This window comes from Aspergillus eucalypticola (genome assembly GCF_003184535.1).
Source record: "Aspergillus eucalypticola CBS 122712 chromosome Unknown BO83scaffold_3, whole genome shotgun sequence".
Classification (NCBI taxonomy): domain Eukaryota; kingdom Fungi; phylum Ascomycota; class Eurotiomycetes; order Eurotiales; family Aspergillaceae; genus Aspergillus; species Aspergillus eucalypticola.
This window is the reverse complement of record NW_020290277.1, coordinates 165,465-181,144: the sequence shown is the minus strand read 5'-3', so window position 1 is coordinate 181,144 and position 15,680 is coordinate 165,465. Positions and strand designations below refer to the sequence as shown.

At 50.5% G+C, this 15,680-nt stretch overlaps 6 protein-coding genes across 6 annotated transcripts; 4 read left to right on the top strand and 2 right to left on the bottom strand.

Annotated features, from left to right (window-relative positions):
- Positions 1 to 384: 384 nt before the first annotated feature.
- Positions 385 to 1,658, bottom strand: BO83DRAFT_305023 (putative integral membrane protein Pth11-like; the record flags this gene model as incomplete). The annotated part of the gene is made up of 6 exons (XM_025527245.1): positions 385 to 647; positions 702 to 772; positions 830 to 1,203; positions 1,253 to 1,320; positions 1,370 to 1,406; positions 1,461 to 1,658. 6 exons carry the CDS (start codon positions 1,656 to 1,658, stop codon positions 385 to 387), a joined length of 1,011 nt encoding a protein of 336 aa, XP_025391984.1.
- A 2,185-nt stretch (positions 1,659 to 3,843) lies between these two features.
- On the top strand, positions 3,844 to 5,193 carry BO83DRAFT_374847 (uncharacterized protein). Its single transcript, XM_025530300.1, has 2 exons — positions 3,844 to 4,547; positions 4,623 to 5,193. Exons 1-2 carry the CDS (start codon positions 4,298 to 4,300, stop codon positions 5,174 to 5,176), a joined length of 804 nt encoding a protein of 267 aa, XP_025391983.1. The 5' UTR covers positions 3,844 to 4,297; the 3' UTR covers positions 5,177 to 5,193.
- Positions 5,194 to 5,809: 616 nt separating this feature from the next.
- BO83DRAFT_434028 (FAD-dependent oxidoreductase) lies at positions 5,810 to 7,415 on the top strand (the record flags this gene model as incomplete). The annotated part of the gene is made up of 4 exons (XM_025535740.1): positions 5,810 to 6,324; positions 6,402 to 6,448; positions 6,524 to 6,894; positions 6,961 to 7,415. 4 exons carry the CDS (start codon positions 5,810 to 5,812, stop codon positions 7,249 to 7,251), a joined length of 1,224 nt encoding a protein of 407 aa, XP_025391982.1. The 3' UTR covers positions 7,252 to 7,415.
- Positions 7,416 to 7,590: 175 nt separating this feature from the next.
- Positions 7,591 to 11,056, top strand: BO83DRAFT_374846 (TAPT1 family protein). The gene has a single exon (XM_025530299.1). The coding sequence runs from the start codon at positions 7,878 to 7,880 to the stop codon at positions 11,031 to 11,033; it is 3,156 nt and encodes a 1,051-aa protein (XP_025391981.1). The 5' UTR covers positions 7,591 to 7,877; the 3' UTR covers positions 11,034 to 11,056.
- Positions 11,057 to 11,594: 538 nt separating this feature from the next.
- BO83DRAFT_353103 (putative salicylate hydroxylase) lies at positions 11,595 to 13,417 on the bottom strand (the record flags this gene model as incomplete). The annotated part of the gene is made up of 5 exons (XM_025529024.1): positions 13,240 to 13,417; positions 13,039 to 13,120; positions 12,931 to 12,988; positions 12,141 to 12,876; positions 11,595 to 12,090 (listed from the first exon to the last, which is right to left on the bottom strand). Exons 1-5 carry the CDS (start codon positions 13,278 to 13,280, stop codon positions 11,595 to 11,597), a joined length of 1,413 nt encoding a protein of 470 aa, XP_025391980.1. The 5' UTR covers positions 13,281 to 13,417.
- A 126-nt stretch (positions 13,418 to 13,543) lies between these two features.
- On the top strand, positions 13,544 to 13,992 carry BO83DRAFT_374844 (uncharacterized protein). Its single transcript, XM_025530298.1, has one exon. It carries the CDS (start codon positions 13,555 to 13,557, stop codon positions 13,858 to 13,860), a length of 306 nt encoding a protein of 101 aa, XP_025391979.1. The 5' UTR covers positions 13,544 to 13,554; the 3' UTR covers positions 13,861 to 13,992.
- The last annotated feature ends 1,688 nt before the right edge of the window (positions 13,993 to 15,680 follow it).

Below are 15,680 nucleotides of genomic sequence, written 5' to 3'. Positions count from 1 at the left end.
AAGGAGAATTTGGGGTCAGGAGGCAGAAAGCAGGAGTAACTGGGAGCTAGGTCGTGGACTTGCGAGTCTTCGAGATCGGTCATTATATTTTACTAATATCAAGAGGCTACTTAATGCGACCATCATATGTTTGCCATTTAGTCCCTTCAGCTTATAGACACTAATATGCAAAGAAGCAAGTACTGATATATGGGTATAGAATTGTGCATTAATAAATCACTAACTATATACATCTCACGAATATTAAAAGATTCCTCAATCGTAACATAAAGACATGCAGAAAAGATGAGAGCCATTACATGACCAACACATTGATCCTCACACATGACAATAAGACTTAGGTTTTGACATTGCTCGACAGCAGTAGTTTTAGGAGTAACTACCTCAAGGCTTCTCATGCTCAGCATGCACCTCATGGCCAGCGGAGATGGTAGTCTGGGTTCCGCAGGGATCAAAGAGCGTGCGGTCGGAAGACGAGAACCCTTCTTCCGACGAGTTGGTTGATCCCTTTCCAGGCTCCTGGTCCGAGTACCGGAGTCGAGACCAGAGCTTGACGTTGAACAGTGGCCGGATGTGAGACATGCATGCCGCTGTGATTCCTACTGCTGCCTCCATGCATGTCCACACGACGACGGGGACTTGGTTGTCTAGGGAATTTATTAGCGTTTTAATGTATCGAGGAGGAACGAATGTGTACTCACAGGTAATATCTGGACCGGCTTGTGTCAGCTGGATCATTGCGACCAGGCGCAGAATGTCGAAGATCAGGGTCCTGAGTTAGGTTAGTACGAGACACTCTTTTGCTTTTTTTCTGGAGTGGGGATCATACAGAATTCCGACTAGAAACACACCCGACAGCAATAACCGCTGAGTCTTGGAAATGGGTAGCTCCCAGACGCTTTTCAGCGGCATGATGAGCAGAACCACGTCTGTAAGAATGTTGGGGATTTGCTGGCCGTAGTAGTAGCCCACGGTGTTGACGCAGTGTCCCGGGACCGGGCGATCCCAGAATTTCTGAACAGGCACACAGTTCAGAACACCGCCAATGCTGATGCTCACGGCCCAGAGGACGACGATTACGGCAACGATGTTGGCTGCGAGTTTCATGCTCCTAGCAGCAAATAGCCGCTTGTAGACTGCCAGGATAGACAACTTGATGAACATGACGCAGAGAGTGTAAACGAAGGAATTGGACCATCCGATCTGTTCGAGATTAGTGATCATCGTGGGAAGGGGATTTGTAGACACGAACTTTGAAGTAAACCGTCAGGTTCTTTTGCGGGATCATGTTGATGTGACATCCGAGGCCGTTCCATAAAACTATAACGATTAGACATATCGTGGGCAAGGTTGGGCGAGGATAACTTACGGATTGTGACACCGATCGAACAGCCATATTTGAAGAGCTTGAGGTACATGTTAGCATGAATCTCCAGGAGAGATACAAGTGATGACCATACCAAAGCTATTATCATAAGATAGTCATCCAAGTACAATCGTGACCCAGTGATCTTTCTCGCGAGAAGACGAAGGGCCACGGCAACCGTGGACATAATAAAGGCAAAATAAAGTGCAATAATGGTTGACCGACGTAGGTTCTCGTTGGGGTGCTGGAAGTCACCCTCGGTGCCTCCACCTGACACTTGTTCTAGCGACATTATGGGCACAGACAAGGTTAGAGTATGGGTCGGTAATGACTGCAAGTAATTGATAGTTCGTGGCTGTTGGTATTTGGAATCGAGGCAAACTGCAGACCAACGAACTCATTAAGTACTTTCTGACAGGACTATTTTTGGGGTAGGGAGAAGGGCTGGTTGTTAAGGGACGTTGGATGTATCCTGATCTGCATGGGGCTGCACATTCGGTGTCTATACATCACATCTTGTTCCAGGGCAGAGCCAATGACAGGCCAGCCAGGGATTCGAAGAGGGGACTAGGTAGCACTGTATGTCCATTTTCGAAGATACCGAGCCCAGGGCTACTGAAGATCACGAAGGGGTGTTTGCTCCGTACGTCGGTTCGCCCTCTAGGAGAGAGGGCAGGGACTCCAAGGCAACCAAGAGGGGGACCCTCTGGACTCGGATTCGACATGTATCAGTCACTTGAGACACCGTTGAACCCCCTGCCAAGTGATAGACTGACAGGCTAACGAGGAACGGTAGTTGCAGCTTTGTCTGTGCGTTGCAGCCCTTGCTTCACAGGTTGCCGAAAACCTGGTAAGGGTCGGCAGTATCGAAGCCAATTGAATCCGTGGCACAGCACCATCTCGCGTGGCTGATAAGGTTTGCCAGGCACCGCACGGATCGGATGTATCAACTTCCAGACGCGATGCATCCTCATACTGCCGAACCACTCCACTTTCATGCAGTACAGACTCATTTTCGGGTTCTTCAGCTGGTAATGCGAAGATAAAGAATTTTCTGGATTTCTCCGCGCTGTGGCTCTGATTATAGGACAATGTGGCATTGTTTGGCCGGGTAGGCGAGCTATTAATTCCTTTTGCTATCGTCGAGCGCGTTAGCGCCATTTGAATCGATGGCCTACTAATTCTCCGATTCCCCCATCTCCTTATTCACCAGTATGGAATCTTGATACGTGTATCCATCGATCATGTCTCAAGGGCCCAGCATTGCCAGTCAATGTCCTTATCAAGGAGCCATCCCCCATGGTTCCGATTATCAAAGGCGTCTCTCGCCGTGTTATTATCCCACAGTTGCTTCAACGCTGGCAGCCGTTATCCGTCACCAACGCACTCCACGTCTTGGGGGATCATGAGCAGTCATCAGAGTCTGCCGAATTTGTCGTCCTCGGCCTGCAGTAGACCTGTCAGCATTCGCTGTCCATATTCGAACCAGCCTTATCTTCTCCTGAATGCAGCATGCTCCTTATTGAAGGCTTAACGTCAATAATCAGAATCAGAATTTCTCCTTTTCATTTTCAAGTCTCGGTGATCAGCCCTCTCTGTTCACTATCGATGTCTTTTTATCAGAGATTGTAGGCAATAATATAAAAGCGCGCTCCCCATCTTTAAACGCCGTTTGATCAATTGTGCAACTTCAGATCATTAGTGAGTTGATTTGTGCAACATTATGAACCCAGGGGAGTGGTACACGGTTGCGATGATTTACACCATATATCGATCGTGCATCATTAACGGGCGCAAATAGTTCCACTATTATGGTAGACTGGACGCAAAGACGTTAAGGGAGAACACTAGCTCATGACGTTCGGACATATTATGAGGTCGCAAAACAGATATCGTGCCTGGTTTCGATCACAACGGCCGACTGGAGACAATAAGGTCAAAAGCAGAAAAGGGGAAGTGAGGCCATTCTCCATAGAACGGTGCGTGGCTGGATCACCTGATTGGCAGCAAGCGATCTACGGGATCTTCCCCTGGAGACCACCTTCTTTCGGACTACCACCGAACGAGTGCCTCAAGTACGTTTAATCAATCTCCAGCTGCTGTTCGAATTGATTTATTTTCAATATCAATGCTTCTCGAACTCCTCACCGAAAACATGGTCTTCATTAAAAATATATATATATATATATTGGTGGGCTTGCAGCAACCGCATACGAAAACAGAGTATGGGCAATATGGCAAACGCACCCAGGCGATCCTTCATACACCGCAGCGTGGAACCATGAAGCCCTGATATGCGAATGTGGCCACTGCAACCCGCACCATGACTCTGCGTGGCCCCCACTCCTGAGCCGAGACCGCGCTAAGACTGCCAAAGTTGTCGAAGGATTTGGGTCATCCGACCTTATTCGCGGTAACTAAAGTCAAGTTTCGATTAGAGTAAGCTTCTAGCTCTGCACTTTGATTTAAGCCTTGTCATCAGATTCTGGACGCAACGCTGAATTCTTCATTGGGCCCTTCGTCAAGATTTTCAGACTATGCCCAATGCTCGATGGAGTTTGCAAAGTACGAAGAGTTTCTTCTGCAATCCAAGGAATGACTAGCGCTGCTGGTGCACATTTTCATGTTACCCTCTAAGCCGCGACTAGTCCAGCGGGACAACGAGGTTTAGTATAGAGGCCTCTTAGGCTCTTAGCCCACTTGTCTAATCAACGGACTAGCCAAGAAATACGAACACTACTATCCCTAAGCCTAGTTTGATCCCTCAACAATCAAGGCGGGATTTCTGCAAAACATTTATCAACTCATCCAGCCGCTCATAAACAGCGTCGCGCACTCTCCTGCCCAAGATGCCACAAAATCTCCTCGAACGAACATATCATCCTACCACCCTACGATAATACTGCTTATTATAGTCTGATTGCGAAAACAATGTTCATCTTCACACTCACATTTACCTTCTTCATCTCTCTCTCCTCCGCTCGCACATGCTACCACCCCGACAAGTCCGTCGCCACCACTAGCGTCCCCTGTACGTCCGCTGACACGACCTATTGCTGCGACTCCGACGCGATCTGCATGTCTAATGGCTACTGCGTTGGAGTCGGAGCCCAGCCATATGTCTTCTACCGGGGCTCTTGTACGGACGAAAACTGGGGTAGTGGTTGTCCGACGCAGTGTGGTGAGTCGTCTCGCTTCCTCCCCTACACCACTCAATACCTATCAATGTCCATCAACTTACAAGCATACCCAACAGTAAACAAAAACCCCAGCGGCGGCGCACCCATCATCGGAATCGGCACGGACAGCTCAGGCGATGCACAATACTGCTGCGGCTTTCAGGTCAAGAACAACGGGTCTTCGGAGTGCGTGGATGGCAACACGGCGTTTACTTTAAACAATGGAGAGATGATTATCGGGCGGGCCGCGCTGGAGAATGTGACGGAAGTTAGTAACGCCAGTTCCACTTCGACAACCACGGCTTCCACCGAGACCGTGCTAGCGACCTCGGCGACTTGTTCAAGCAGTGAGAAGCACTGTAGCTCAAATGCGACGGCTGTAGGAGCTGGTGTGGGCGTGCCCCTGGGAGTGCTGGCTATGTCGGCTGTTGTGTGGGCGCTCTGGGAGAGGAGCAGGAGAATTACAGCGTCTACGGCTGCTGCCTCTAACGTTCAAGAGGGTTTATATATGGACAAAGGACTTGTGCAAGAAAGCTATGTTCCGCACAGGATGCAACAGGCGCCGACGGAGTTGGACACGCGGGCCAGGATATCGGAGATGATGGGAAGTAGCTACCAACATGCACCCTAGAACAGGGAAGATTCATGGGGGGTGATAAAGTTGCGAAAGCATGTCACTTTTCAAATGCATTCATATTCCTAGCACATTCAGTTGAACGTGATGAGTCATTAGTTTCGGCCGTTCGGATTAAGTAGACGATGTTTTGCTTGGCGTTCAAGAGGATCAATGTCGCGAGACGTTTTCCGTAGTGGGGTTGAGGCGGCCACTGGCAGTCTGTCTATTGTGGGAATTAAACTTTACCAATTATATATTCCCGCCTCGGCAAACACCATTACAACAACTCAATGGGCAAACCCATTTGGAGTAGCAAGTAGTGTAGTGGAGGCCCGTACAGTGGAAAACTTGAACATTTCCTTGTTACACTTTCCGAAAATCACTGCCTATAGCCGTTTGGTGTTTGGATTAGGCGACCGCGTGTAAGCACTAAGAAATTACGAACAGCTACCAAGACTGACGGCTTTGCCACTAGATCTAGGCGAGCGTACCAATCATTGCGTGCAGTTGTATAGTTCGACATGGGTACTTGTGAGGTACAAAGTCTACAAAGCCACCGCTGTTCGCTTCTGTTATGTCTCTCTGTCACTTCTTGTTACTACCATCCAGCTGCGTCACATGTTATCTACATTGTAAAATATATATTCAATGGCTCTCAGACCGTGCAAGGTCATCGTCGCGGGCGGCGGCGTTGCCGGACTCTCTCTGGCACTTATGCTGGAGAAGCATGGCATTGACTATCTACTTCTAGAAGCATACCCGCAGGTCTTGGCTACTGTTGGCGCAGGTATCGCTCTCGCTCCTAATGGTCTCCGCATCATTGAACAGTTGGGGTGCTATGAGGATTTGCAGAAGTGTTCGGCGGGTGCTGACCAGGTTCACTTTCGGAAGCCTGATGGAGAGACGCTCTGGGGGATGGATGAAGGATTGGCTGAGACGTGTATTGCGAAGTGTGTCCCTCTTGCTTGCTTGCTCCCTCAATTGTCGAATGAGTATGCTTACCAGGGTGACAGGCATGGGTATACCTATATGTGGATGGACAGGAAGTCTCTCCTGGAAGTTTTGTACAACAACATTGCGGATAAATCGAAGGTTTTGCCTGGCAAGCGTGTGGCCAGTGTCACGCATACCGACAATGGTGTTGATGTCGTCACAACTGATGGGTCAACATACTCTGCCGATATCATCGTTGGAACAGACGGCACGGCACCCATTCCAAGCTGAGGCAGGAAATGGTTAGATACGCCGAAGACCTAGGGCTCAGCGAGGATTATGCGGAAGAAGACAGTCAGTTGAATGAACCCTTCGTCCCTTTTTTTTTTTTTTTTCTCCTTGGTATCTAACCAGTATGGCATAATGCAGAGGTCGCTGCAAGTTACAGCTGTGTCTTTGGAATGTCCGATCCCGTCCCAGGCTTTCCCAGTCGCTCACTCGAATTTGTGACAAATGAAGGCTTCTCATATGTGCTGGGTGCTGGTCCTGCTGGGCGCGTCTATTGGTTCCTGATGGAGAAGATGAAGCAGACATACTACGGTGCCGACATCCCTCGATTCAGTGAAGAAGACAAGCAGCGCACTCTTCAAGAGCATTGGAATGACCAGGTCACTCCAAATGTTCGCCTATCCGATCTCTACAAGCGTCAGTTGAGCACGATATATACACCAATGCCAGAGTTCGTCTACAAGAAATGGCACCTGGGAAGGATCATTACCATTGGAGACGCTTGCCACAAGGTGAGGAAACCCGGCCCTTTCTATCAGTGTCATACCGCGACTAAGCATTTGGTGGGATCGGTATAGGTCCTCCCTACTACCGCGCAAGGGGGAAACCAGGCTTTAGAGAGCGCCGCGGCCGTGGTAAATGGCTTGATGGCTGCGTTGTCGCAGGCCTCGGGCTCAGGCCCGCTCTCTCAGTCGGAGATTCAGTTAATGTTTGAGCGAGTGCAGAACATTCGCGAGCCGCGCACATTTAGTATCATCGAAACAACTCACAAACGACAGAAATTGGACACAATGGATACCCCGGAGCTAAAAGAGTTCCTGCTTACTAGGTACGCAGGGCTGATGCCAGGGGAGTTGTGGAAACGATAGGCTCATACATTTACCCCGGCCGTATCTTTGGATATGCTCGATCTGCCTGCTAGACCGAAGAGTGTTCCCTTTGACGATGAGGCCTTGAGAAATAAGGATAGCAACAAAGCTCTGGAGGCGCACCTGTAGTTAGATAATAAGTGGATAGCACTACTCCTTACTCACTGATTGACATGACGCTTTGCTGTTTCATCGATCTCGGCCTTAGAGAGAATTAAATCCGAAGAGAGAAAGGACAGTTGGGGATGACAGGCTGCTGACCGCCTTGGGGTTCCGGGGATCGCAGGCAAAGCCTCCAGGGTCTCTTTCTGGTTTTCATGATAAGCAACTTCGTCGCTACGAAAGAGTTCTTTCGATTTCTGCATTCCCTAACAAGGGCTGATTTTCTTTGATCAAGTTTGACAGTCCGCAGTTTACCCACAGCATGATCCCGAAATCCCCTTAATCTTCGGTCCGCTGGTCGCGTTGCGCAGTCAGCCATCTCGGCACTATCATCCACCCCTACCACCGTGGCCTCGCCTTTCCCCCAACCCCGCCGAGAATCCCTCGAGGCTGTTTCGGATCATGACATCGGTGTTAATACCCAATCTGCGCTGCTATATAATGGTCAATAGTCATTGATATCGATGATGGATGAACTACCCGACCACCTCAGCCAGCGAGCATCAGACCCGATCACCCATGTGGCCGCGCCGGGCGGACAGGAAACCCCAGTATCTCCCCGGAAGAGAGAACATGAGAGCGGCATGGATCGCGAAGGTCATAGCTTGGAGATTGGAAAGCCTCGGCAAAGCAGACCGGTAGATTCGCACCGCGAGGATAAGGACGATCATGCCAGCGGTACATTAAGCCGAACTACGCAACAAGAAGGATCCGCAACATTGGATACTATGAGTGCTCAGGAGCGGAGCAATAAGGAGGAAGTCATACACCGATTTGGTGCGCCTGTCAGCGACCACGATCTGAATAGGTTTCCCAGCCAACCCACGGTGAACGGCGACCAGAAAAGCGGTCAGCCAGTGCTTCCTTCAGACCAGGCCCTAGGGATGATCTTCGAACACTCGTTGGAGGGCTCGGACAGCGCAGATCATCGTACGACATCGAGGACCTCTTTAGTGGATCTCTTCGAAGGTCCCGACGTAGCTTCCGTCGTCCATCGGTGGTCGCAGAACACATCCCCTGTCAGGAACCTAGATAAGGAGCAGGAGCGGGTAGTTAAGCTTTCTCCGGCCAGGATGCAGGAACTCACATCATCCCCTCAGTCTATTCCTTATCGTGCAGCACCCCCGGAGTCGGACCGCGGTCGACGTGCAGTATCAGATGGCATGCATGCAGCGATCTCACCTTCGCAGCCTGACCAATCTGCGACTCTTCTACCGAATGAGCATAAGGTAACCGGCGACAGCGTCCCCAAACTTCGTCCCAGCAAGGATCTATCCATCGACGTCTCTGCTGCCACGGCAGCTAAGCAACTTGCTCGGACTCGGCCGCAAGGCTCTCGAGCTGTATCTACACCCAGCTCGCGACGGCAAACCATGCCAACGACCAGTGAACGACTGACGCAGACTTGGACATCACGGGGGAAGCAAGAGCGCGCCTCTCTCAGTCGAGAGTCTGATGGAAAACACCTTACCCCGTCGCCACACATCACTGGCCCTGAGCCTGCTCTACCGTCCCCTATGCCTCCAACCATTCCTCTCCCTCCGTTGTCCGTTCCGACATACCTACAATTAGAATTGGCCTCCGGTCGACCGTCTCCGCTATACATTCACCGCTCCGCAATGAGCGACTTTCCATATGAATCGTCTCGGGTCAAACTTGAACGTCTGATGAACTTTTTGATGCTGCCTCCCGCATTGGAACGAGTCCTCTGGTTTGGTATATTAGCGTGTCTCGATTCTTGGTTGCATACATTTACCATTCTTCCTCTTCGTTTTATCAAAGCATTGTACATTCTTCTGGAGTCATGGGCTGTCAATCTTGGCGTTGAGTTTCGTTATGTGACAGGTTTCATTCTCAAAGGTGTTGGGCGAGTGTGGCGGAGACGACACCGAGCATCATCGACGGACGAGTCTTCGAAGGTTGCTGACCCTGGAAAGTCCACCTCTGAGAAGCAGGAGAACGGATCAGTGGAACGAGAGTCTCGCAATCGTGCCACAGAACCGCGCAAGCGGCACCATAAGCACCGGCGGCAGAAGAGCATCCCATCAGCTTTGATGCCAGATGACAAGGCTGACATCCTTAAAGGGCTGCTCATCATATCTACCTGCTGCGTGTTGATGCACTTTGATGCAAGTCGAATGTATCACTGGATCCGAGGACAGGCTGCGATCAAACTCTATGTAATCTATAATGTGCTAGAGGTCAGCGATCGGTTATTCGCTGCCATTGGACAAGACGTGCTTGAGTGTCTGTTTTCGCGGGAAGCTCTCGAGCGTCGCCCGGACGGGCGCAGCAAGGTCTTCCGACCATTTGGATTGTTTTTGCTGGCATTAGCATACACAGTCATCCACGCAACGGCCCTCTTTTATCAGGTGATGACATTGAATGTTGCGGTGAATTCGTATTCGAACGCGCTCATTACCCTGCTGCTCTCAAACCAGTTTGTGGAGATCAAATCCACGGTGTTTAAGAAATTCGAGAAAGAGAATCTCTTCCAGCTTCTCTGCGCTGACGTGGTTGAGCGGTTCCAGCTCTGGTTGATGCTTACCATCATCGCGTCGCGAAACCTTGTTGAGACTGGAGCATTCAATGCCCTTGGTAGCTTGAGCTTCAGTCTTGGAGGATACACATCCACGGGGACCAACAGCACGCCCCTATCGACTCCTCCCCGGACCTCCTCATCTATCCTGCCACAGGCCTTTACGATTGTACCATCGTCAATAATTGCGTCCTTCAGTCAAGTGAACACGTATCTGCCGACGCTCGCACAGGTTCTGGGGCCGTTCTTGGTCGTTCTAGGGTCGGAAATGCTAGTTGATTGGCTAAAGCATGCGTACATTGGCAAATTTAACAACACGCGGCCAGCCATCTACGGACGGTTTCTGGATATCCTGGCGAAAGACTACTACACCAACGCCTTTGCAGACCAGAACCTGACCCGTCGCTTAGGTCTGCCGGTGATCCCACTGTCTTGCCTCTTCTTCCGAGTCTCCGTCCAAACGTATCAGATGTTCATTACTGCCTTGCTCCCTCAACAGCCCTCCTCCACGGCAGTAGAGGCCACCACCCTTTCAGCCATCCACAGCCAGTACGTGCCGGCTCCAATGCCCTCACCTCCTCCATTGACGCTACGAAACTTTATCCCGACGTCAACCGCGTACGTGGGTGCCTTCTTCCGCCAGCTTCTAGCCAACACCATGCCATCGCCCGCCCAATCCGTACACATCTTCACCATAGTCCTTATCTTAACAGGCTTCGTGGTCCTCCTGATCCTGAAGCTTCTCCTGGGTATGGTCCTGTTAGCATACGCCCGATCTCGGTACAAGGCGATGAAGCTGCGTGAAACATCTAATCAAGCCAATGCCCCATCGGCAGCACCTGCTGATGAACCCAACGGAACAGCACCCCGTGGACGAGCATTTGCAGTTGAAGGCGGCCGACGATTCGGCGGATGGGGCGTAGTCGAGGTCAACGATGATCATCGACGATGGATCTATGCGGACGACCCTGAGGGGCTGCGTCGGCTGAAGGCCAAAGAAGAGAAAGACAAAAATACCAAGGAGGACCTGAACATGGATCATGTCCAACGTTACGAGATGGTGGCTAAGAGAATCTGGTGAATGGTAGATAAAGAACTTTGTAATTAGCCTTATGTACATCTTAGGAGTAATTATTATTTATTACACTCTACTTCAATAAATGAGTTCTTACCTCTGTATATAATGGGCCACTACTAGTCATCCGCTATAGTCTAGCCGGGCTAACTATCCCTGTTCGGACCATCGGTCACGTTTTAGTTCTTATCTGCCTGTCTAAGTTCCATCGTCCCCTCCTCTACTCTTCTGTGCTTCTGTCCTGTGTAAAAAGATCCTTTCCTCGCCCAAAAAGCAATTGCTGTTCAGCTCTCCATCATAAAATTTGCTTCTGGTTTTCTCTATGTCAGCTGGAACGGTCACAAGCCATCACGAGCTCCTATCTATTGCCAGCACCCCTTCACATCATTCGTCAGTTACCGATAAGTCAACGACCTAGAAGAAGAAAACAAAGCAGAGTCGAAGGTTCATATGTGCATTCTATAAGCCTGTTGATATGTATGTACAGTTATCCATAAAAGTATATGATAAGTCGCTAATTGTAACGTTGATGAGAACGCCAGGGCTAAAAGTGTTAATCAATCCCAATCATGTTGAAGAAGGAACGTGTTTAAATGTGCATACGACATATTGCAGATCGCAAATCACAGGTGGTGCCGCAGTTCGGACACGTGGTTGCCATGGAGTTCTGGGATTTGTTAGCAGATATCTTGCCAGGGGTAAGTAGGATGTTGATGACGATGGCAACTTACCCTTCCATGCATCCAGAGCTGCCTTCTCGGCATCCCAGCCCCAAAGGAACTTCTGGGTTTCCAAATCTGTCCATCGGTCGGGGTTCGATCCGCTCTGCAGGGAGGAGCGGAACTGCTCATCACGCGCGCGTTGCTCCGGGCCATCGGGCAGGTGGAGCGTGATGCGGTTTTCCGACCCCGATTGCTGGACAGTGTCTGCGCGGGGTTTCCGGGATTGCTCATACGCCTTGAGCGCAAGAGGAATCTCATCACGGGAAGAGATGGTGGAGAGCAGGACACCAAGGGCAGCAGCGTCTTCGACGGCCTGGGCGGCACCTTGAGCGACATATGGCCTATGGGATGTTAGTGCAAGACAGGTCATCATAACATAAGGGGTGCTTACAGCATTGGGTGGCAGGCATCACCGATGAGAGCCACGGAACCCCTGATCCAGGTCTTTAGCGGGGCGTGTAGACACAACTTCCATTCCAGGACTTCGTCGTCCGGCACCAAGTCGATAAGCTTCGTCACGCGCCGGTCCCAGCCCTTGTAGTTGTCGATCATGGCCTGCTTGGAACCCTTGGTAGTCCACGATTCCTCGACAGAATGGTTGTCTGGATGAAGCAGGACAACATTGTACAGATCATGGTTTCGCACTGGATAAGCGATGACATGACGGCCAGGTCCGAGCCACCGAGTGGCTTGTGGCTCATCAACCAGTGCCTTCAGCTCAGGATCGTTCTCTAGAGCACTACGGGGCAGCATGATCCGGTAGGCTGCATCACCCGTGGGGACGGCGACAGATGCTTCTTCCAGCAAGTGATCGCGGAGGGCAGACTTGATGCCGTCAGCCGCGATCACGATGTCTCCTTTAACGATGGTGCCGTTGGCCAATTGCACTGCGGCATGGTCGAACTGGACTCCAGTGACCGTTGAGTTCACACGCAGCTCCACATTCGACAGCGCCAGCGCCTGTTCAATGAGGGCATTGTGGAGGTCTGCGCGGTGAATGACAGTCTGTTGGCCGTAGGTCTTGTTCACAGGCAAGGTGCCGAGCATGCTACCATCCTCCCAACGTCTTACATGGATGTGCTCGAGGGCAACATCTTGGGCGTGGATCAACGGAGAGACGCCCCACCCTGAGTCCTATCATCAGATGGGTTTAAGTGACAGGAGACGCAAGGGGCGCTTACGGTCAAACAGCGTCAGCATATTAGGTGAGACTTGAATACCAGCACCAACTTCCATGAGCTAAGAAAGGTCAGTCAGCAAGACGTATCAGAATAGACTGGTATACGCACCTTGGGAGCGGACTCGAGAATGGTAACATGATGTCCTCGCATACCCAGGGTCAGGGCCGCAGCCATGCCGCCAATGCCTGAGTTAATTAGTTACATGCTTCTTTCGCTTTCAGGTCTATGAGACAGAAGACCTACCGGCACTATACGGTAATGTCAGCAACAATACATAGTGACTCAGGCGAGACGAGGGTTTGAACTTACCCAACCACGATCACCTGCAGAGGAGTCTTTGCTTGTTCCATATTCGCGAATGAATTCAAGGGGTTTGACGGAGGGTTTGAATTACAATGACACAGAACAAAGATGATAAAGGAAGCGGAAAAGAGGGCCGGGGCTAAATGATAAAGAGTTTAAAAATTGGGGAAAAAATTCGGAGGTCCTAGGCTAAGGGCAAATCTGGGCCGTACAATATCCGTGGATGAATGAGGGTTCGCCACTCAGGTACGGGAGTTCAATGAAAACACTGATAGATTGATAAAACTGACAACAGCAACAGCAACAACAGAGAATGTCAAGATGGGCAAGCACGCTCCTGATAAAGAATTCCAGAGCCAGGCTCAGGCTCAAACTTCGGTTGTCCTTCCTCCAGCCGGAAATGACGGCAGGACGCGAACCCCCCAGATCGCTTCTCCACCGAAGGAAGCACGACCAGACCAGCCCTCCACAACCCCGGTGAGTATAGGTCAGACCAGAAGTGCATCATTGAACCATTATTGGTTCTTGAATGGCGAAAGGAGGAGAAGCAAGCCAACCGTCCGCGAGGGTCATGTCGACCCCAGAAGTGGTGGGCGCGAGGCTCCACCTGATACTAAGGATGCATGATGTCAAATTAGTCCGCTGCATTGTGTACAGGAGGTTAGAAGACCACAAATCTTAGTGTTTGACTCGGAATGGTGTGCGAGTCTGGAGCTGCAAGGCAGGCGTTGAGGCAGCAAAACGGGCGAATGGCCGAACGGTTTTTCCTGGGGAGCCAATCACGGGACGTGATTTGGGAGCGCAAAGAATGCAAAGCCGGCTGTTCGCCCGCCTTCATTTGCCGGTCTCCAACATTGTTTGTTCACGCCGCCTTTTCTCCACTGTTTCCGTCTTCGCTTCTCTCGCCCTCCTAGCGCGGCAAACGCCTGCCCGTCTCATTGCCGAATGCCCTTCCATAATGCCTTTGTTCCAGACCACAATTTGATACTCCGACTATCTACACGGTGGGTTGATTAGCAGGATCATCATCATCCATTCTCCTCCTCCTCTCCTCCCCCCAATTTCTCTCTGACTCTTGCTGTGCTGTCCTTTGCCGGTCTTACGACATGATTGCCGAGCTGAAATGCAACGCTCAGCCGGTGCTGAAAGTACTGCTATGTGACGAGCTGCCTAGTGCAGACCATACGCAACCCACGCATGACCAGCACCTTCTAGCTTCAAACTATTGTTCTCGAAGCCTACTACATGAGGCAGTGTGATGAGATTGCCTACAACGGATACGAGGATTGTGTAACCTGGGAATTTGTGTTCTGTGTATGTTGCAGATGCTTTCAACGCCCGAAAGACGTGACCGATATCGGACGATTGACCGCAAACATTATGTTGCGATCTGACTCGACAATTCTGATAACGAGGTTCTAGGGGGAGTAAACAGGGTCAACTCCCTGCTCAACCCTTTGATCTCATGTAGATAACGACTTGCTTACCATAGACGACCTTGCAGTACCTGCATCCAGAACTAGGTCTATCCCTGCCGTCCAGCGCCAGCGCATCGGTCGGCAAGCTGCGGAAACAACAACAGCCGCGTAAACGTGCTTGACTGTTCCGCCCAAAGTCTATAGTCACCGACCCACCAATCATACTGTTGTTGATGCCTCTTCCATATAATTATCTCCTGCACATTGCTTTGTTCATGAACTCGGCATGACCTGGTAGACTACCAACCGCCAACTGAAGGGCGATCATCTTTGAAAACGAAGCAAATCAGTCCTTGCATGAGCCAATGGGCACCTCACTTGCTGCATAGCCCATACTATCATATAGACTCACCAACCTCCTTCCCCAAAATCCTTACACACTCACGGGATTTTATACTGAAGTCCCTATCCAGGGAGCAGGTAAGGTGAAATCGTTATTGCTGAGAGTCTATAACTCAATGGCAATAAGATCCTTTCTCACTTTCAGAGGCAATACAATGCCCTTGACTGCAGAACCCCTACGTCGCAGGAGATGGCCCTCCTCCCGGATCCTCCTGGCATGAAAGTTGGTGCAGAACTATTGACGCTCATAGTTCGTCTCCCAGAGAGTAACATCGACTCCCGAATCAACGATATACTCAATTTTCAGCAGAAAACATAGTATTGTGACCGAATCCTCCTCTTCGGCTTTTGCCTACAATGGTAATTGACGCAGTCCCACCCATCCTCTCCACGACCAGATGCGGCAATCACCGGGGCCTATAATGCAATACATCAAGACAGGAATACCCAGGATCAATACTACTGCTTGAAAAAGACAGATGGCCACTGCCAGCCTATAAGTTAGAGAGTAAGCTTACAAAGATATTACTTTACCAAGCACTACTACCAGTAGCACCACACCACAAACTCATAACCAGGGCACCATTTTACCCAGTACCCACAAATACTATGTTAGCGAGTATAGAT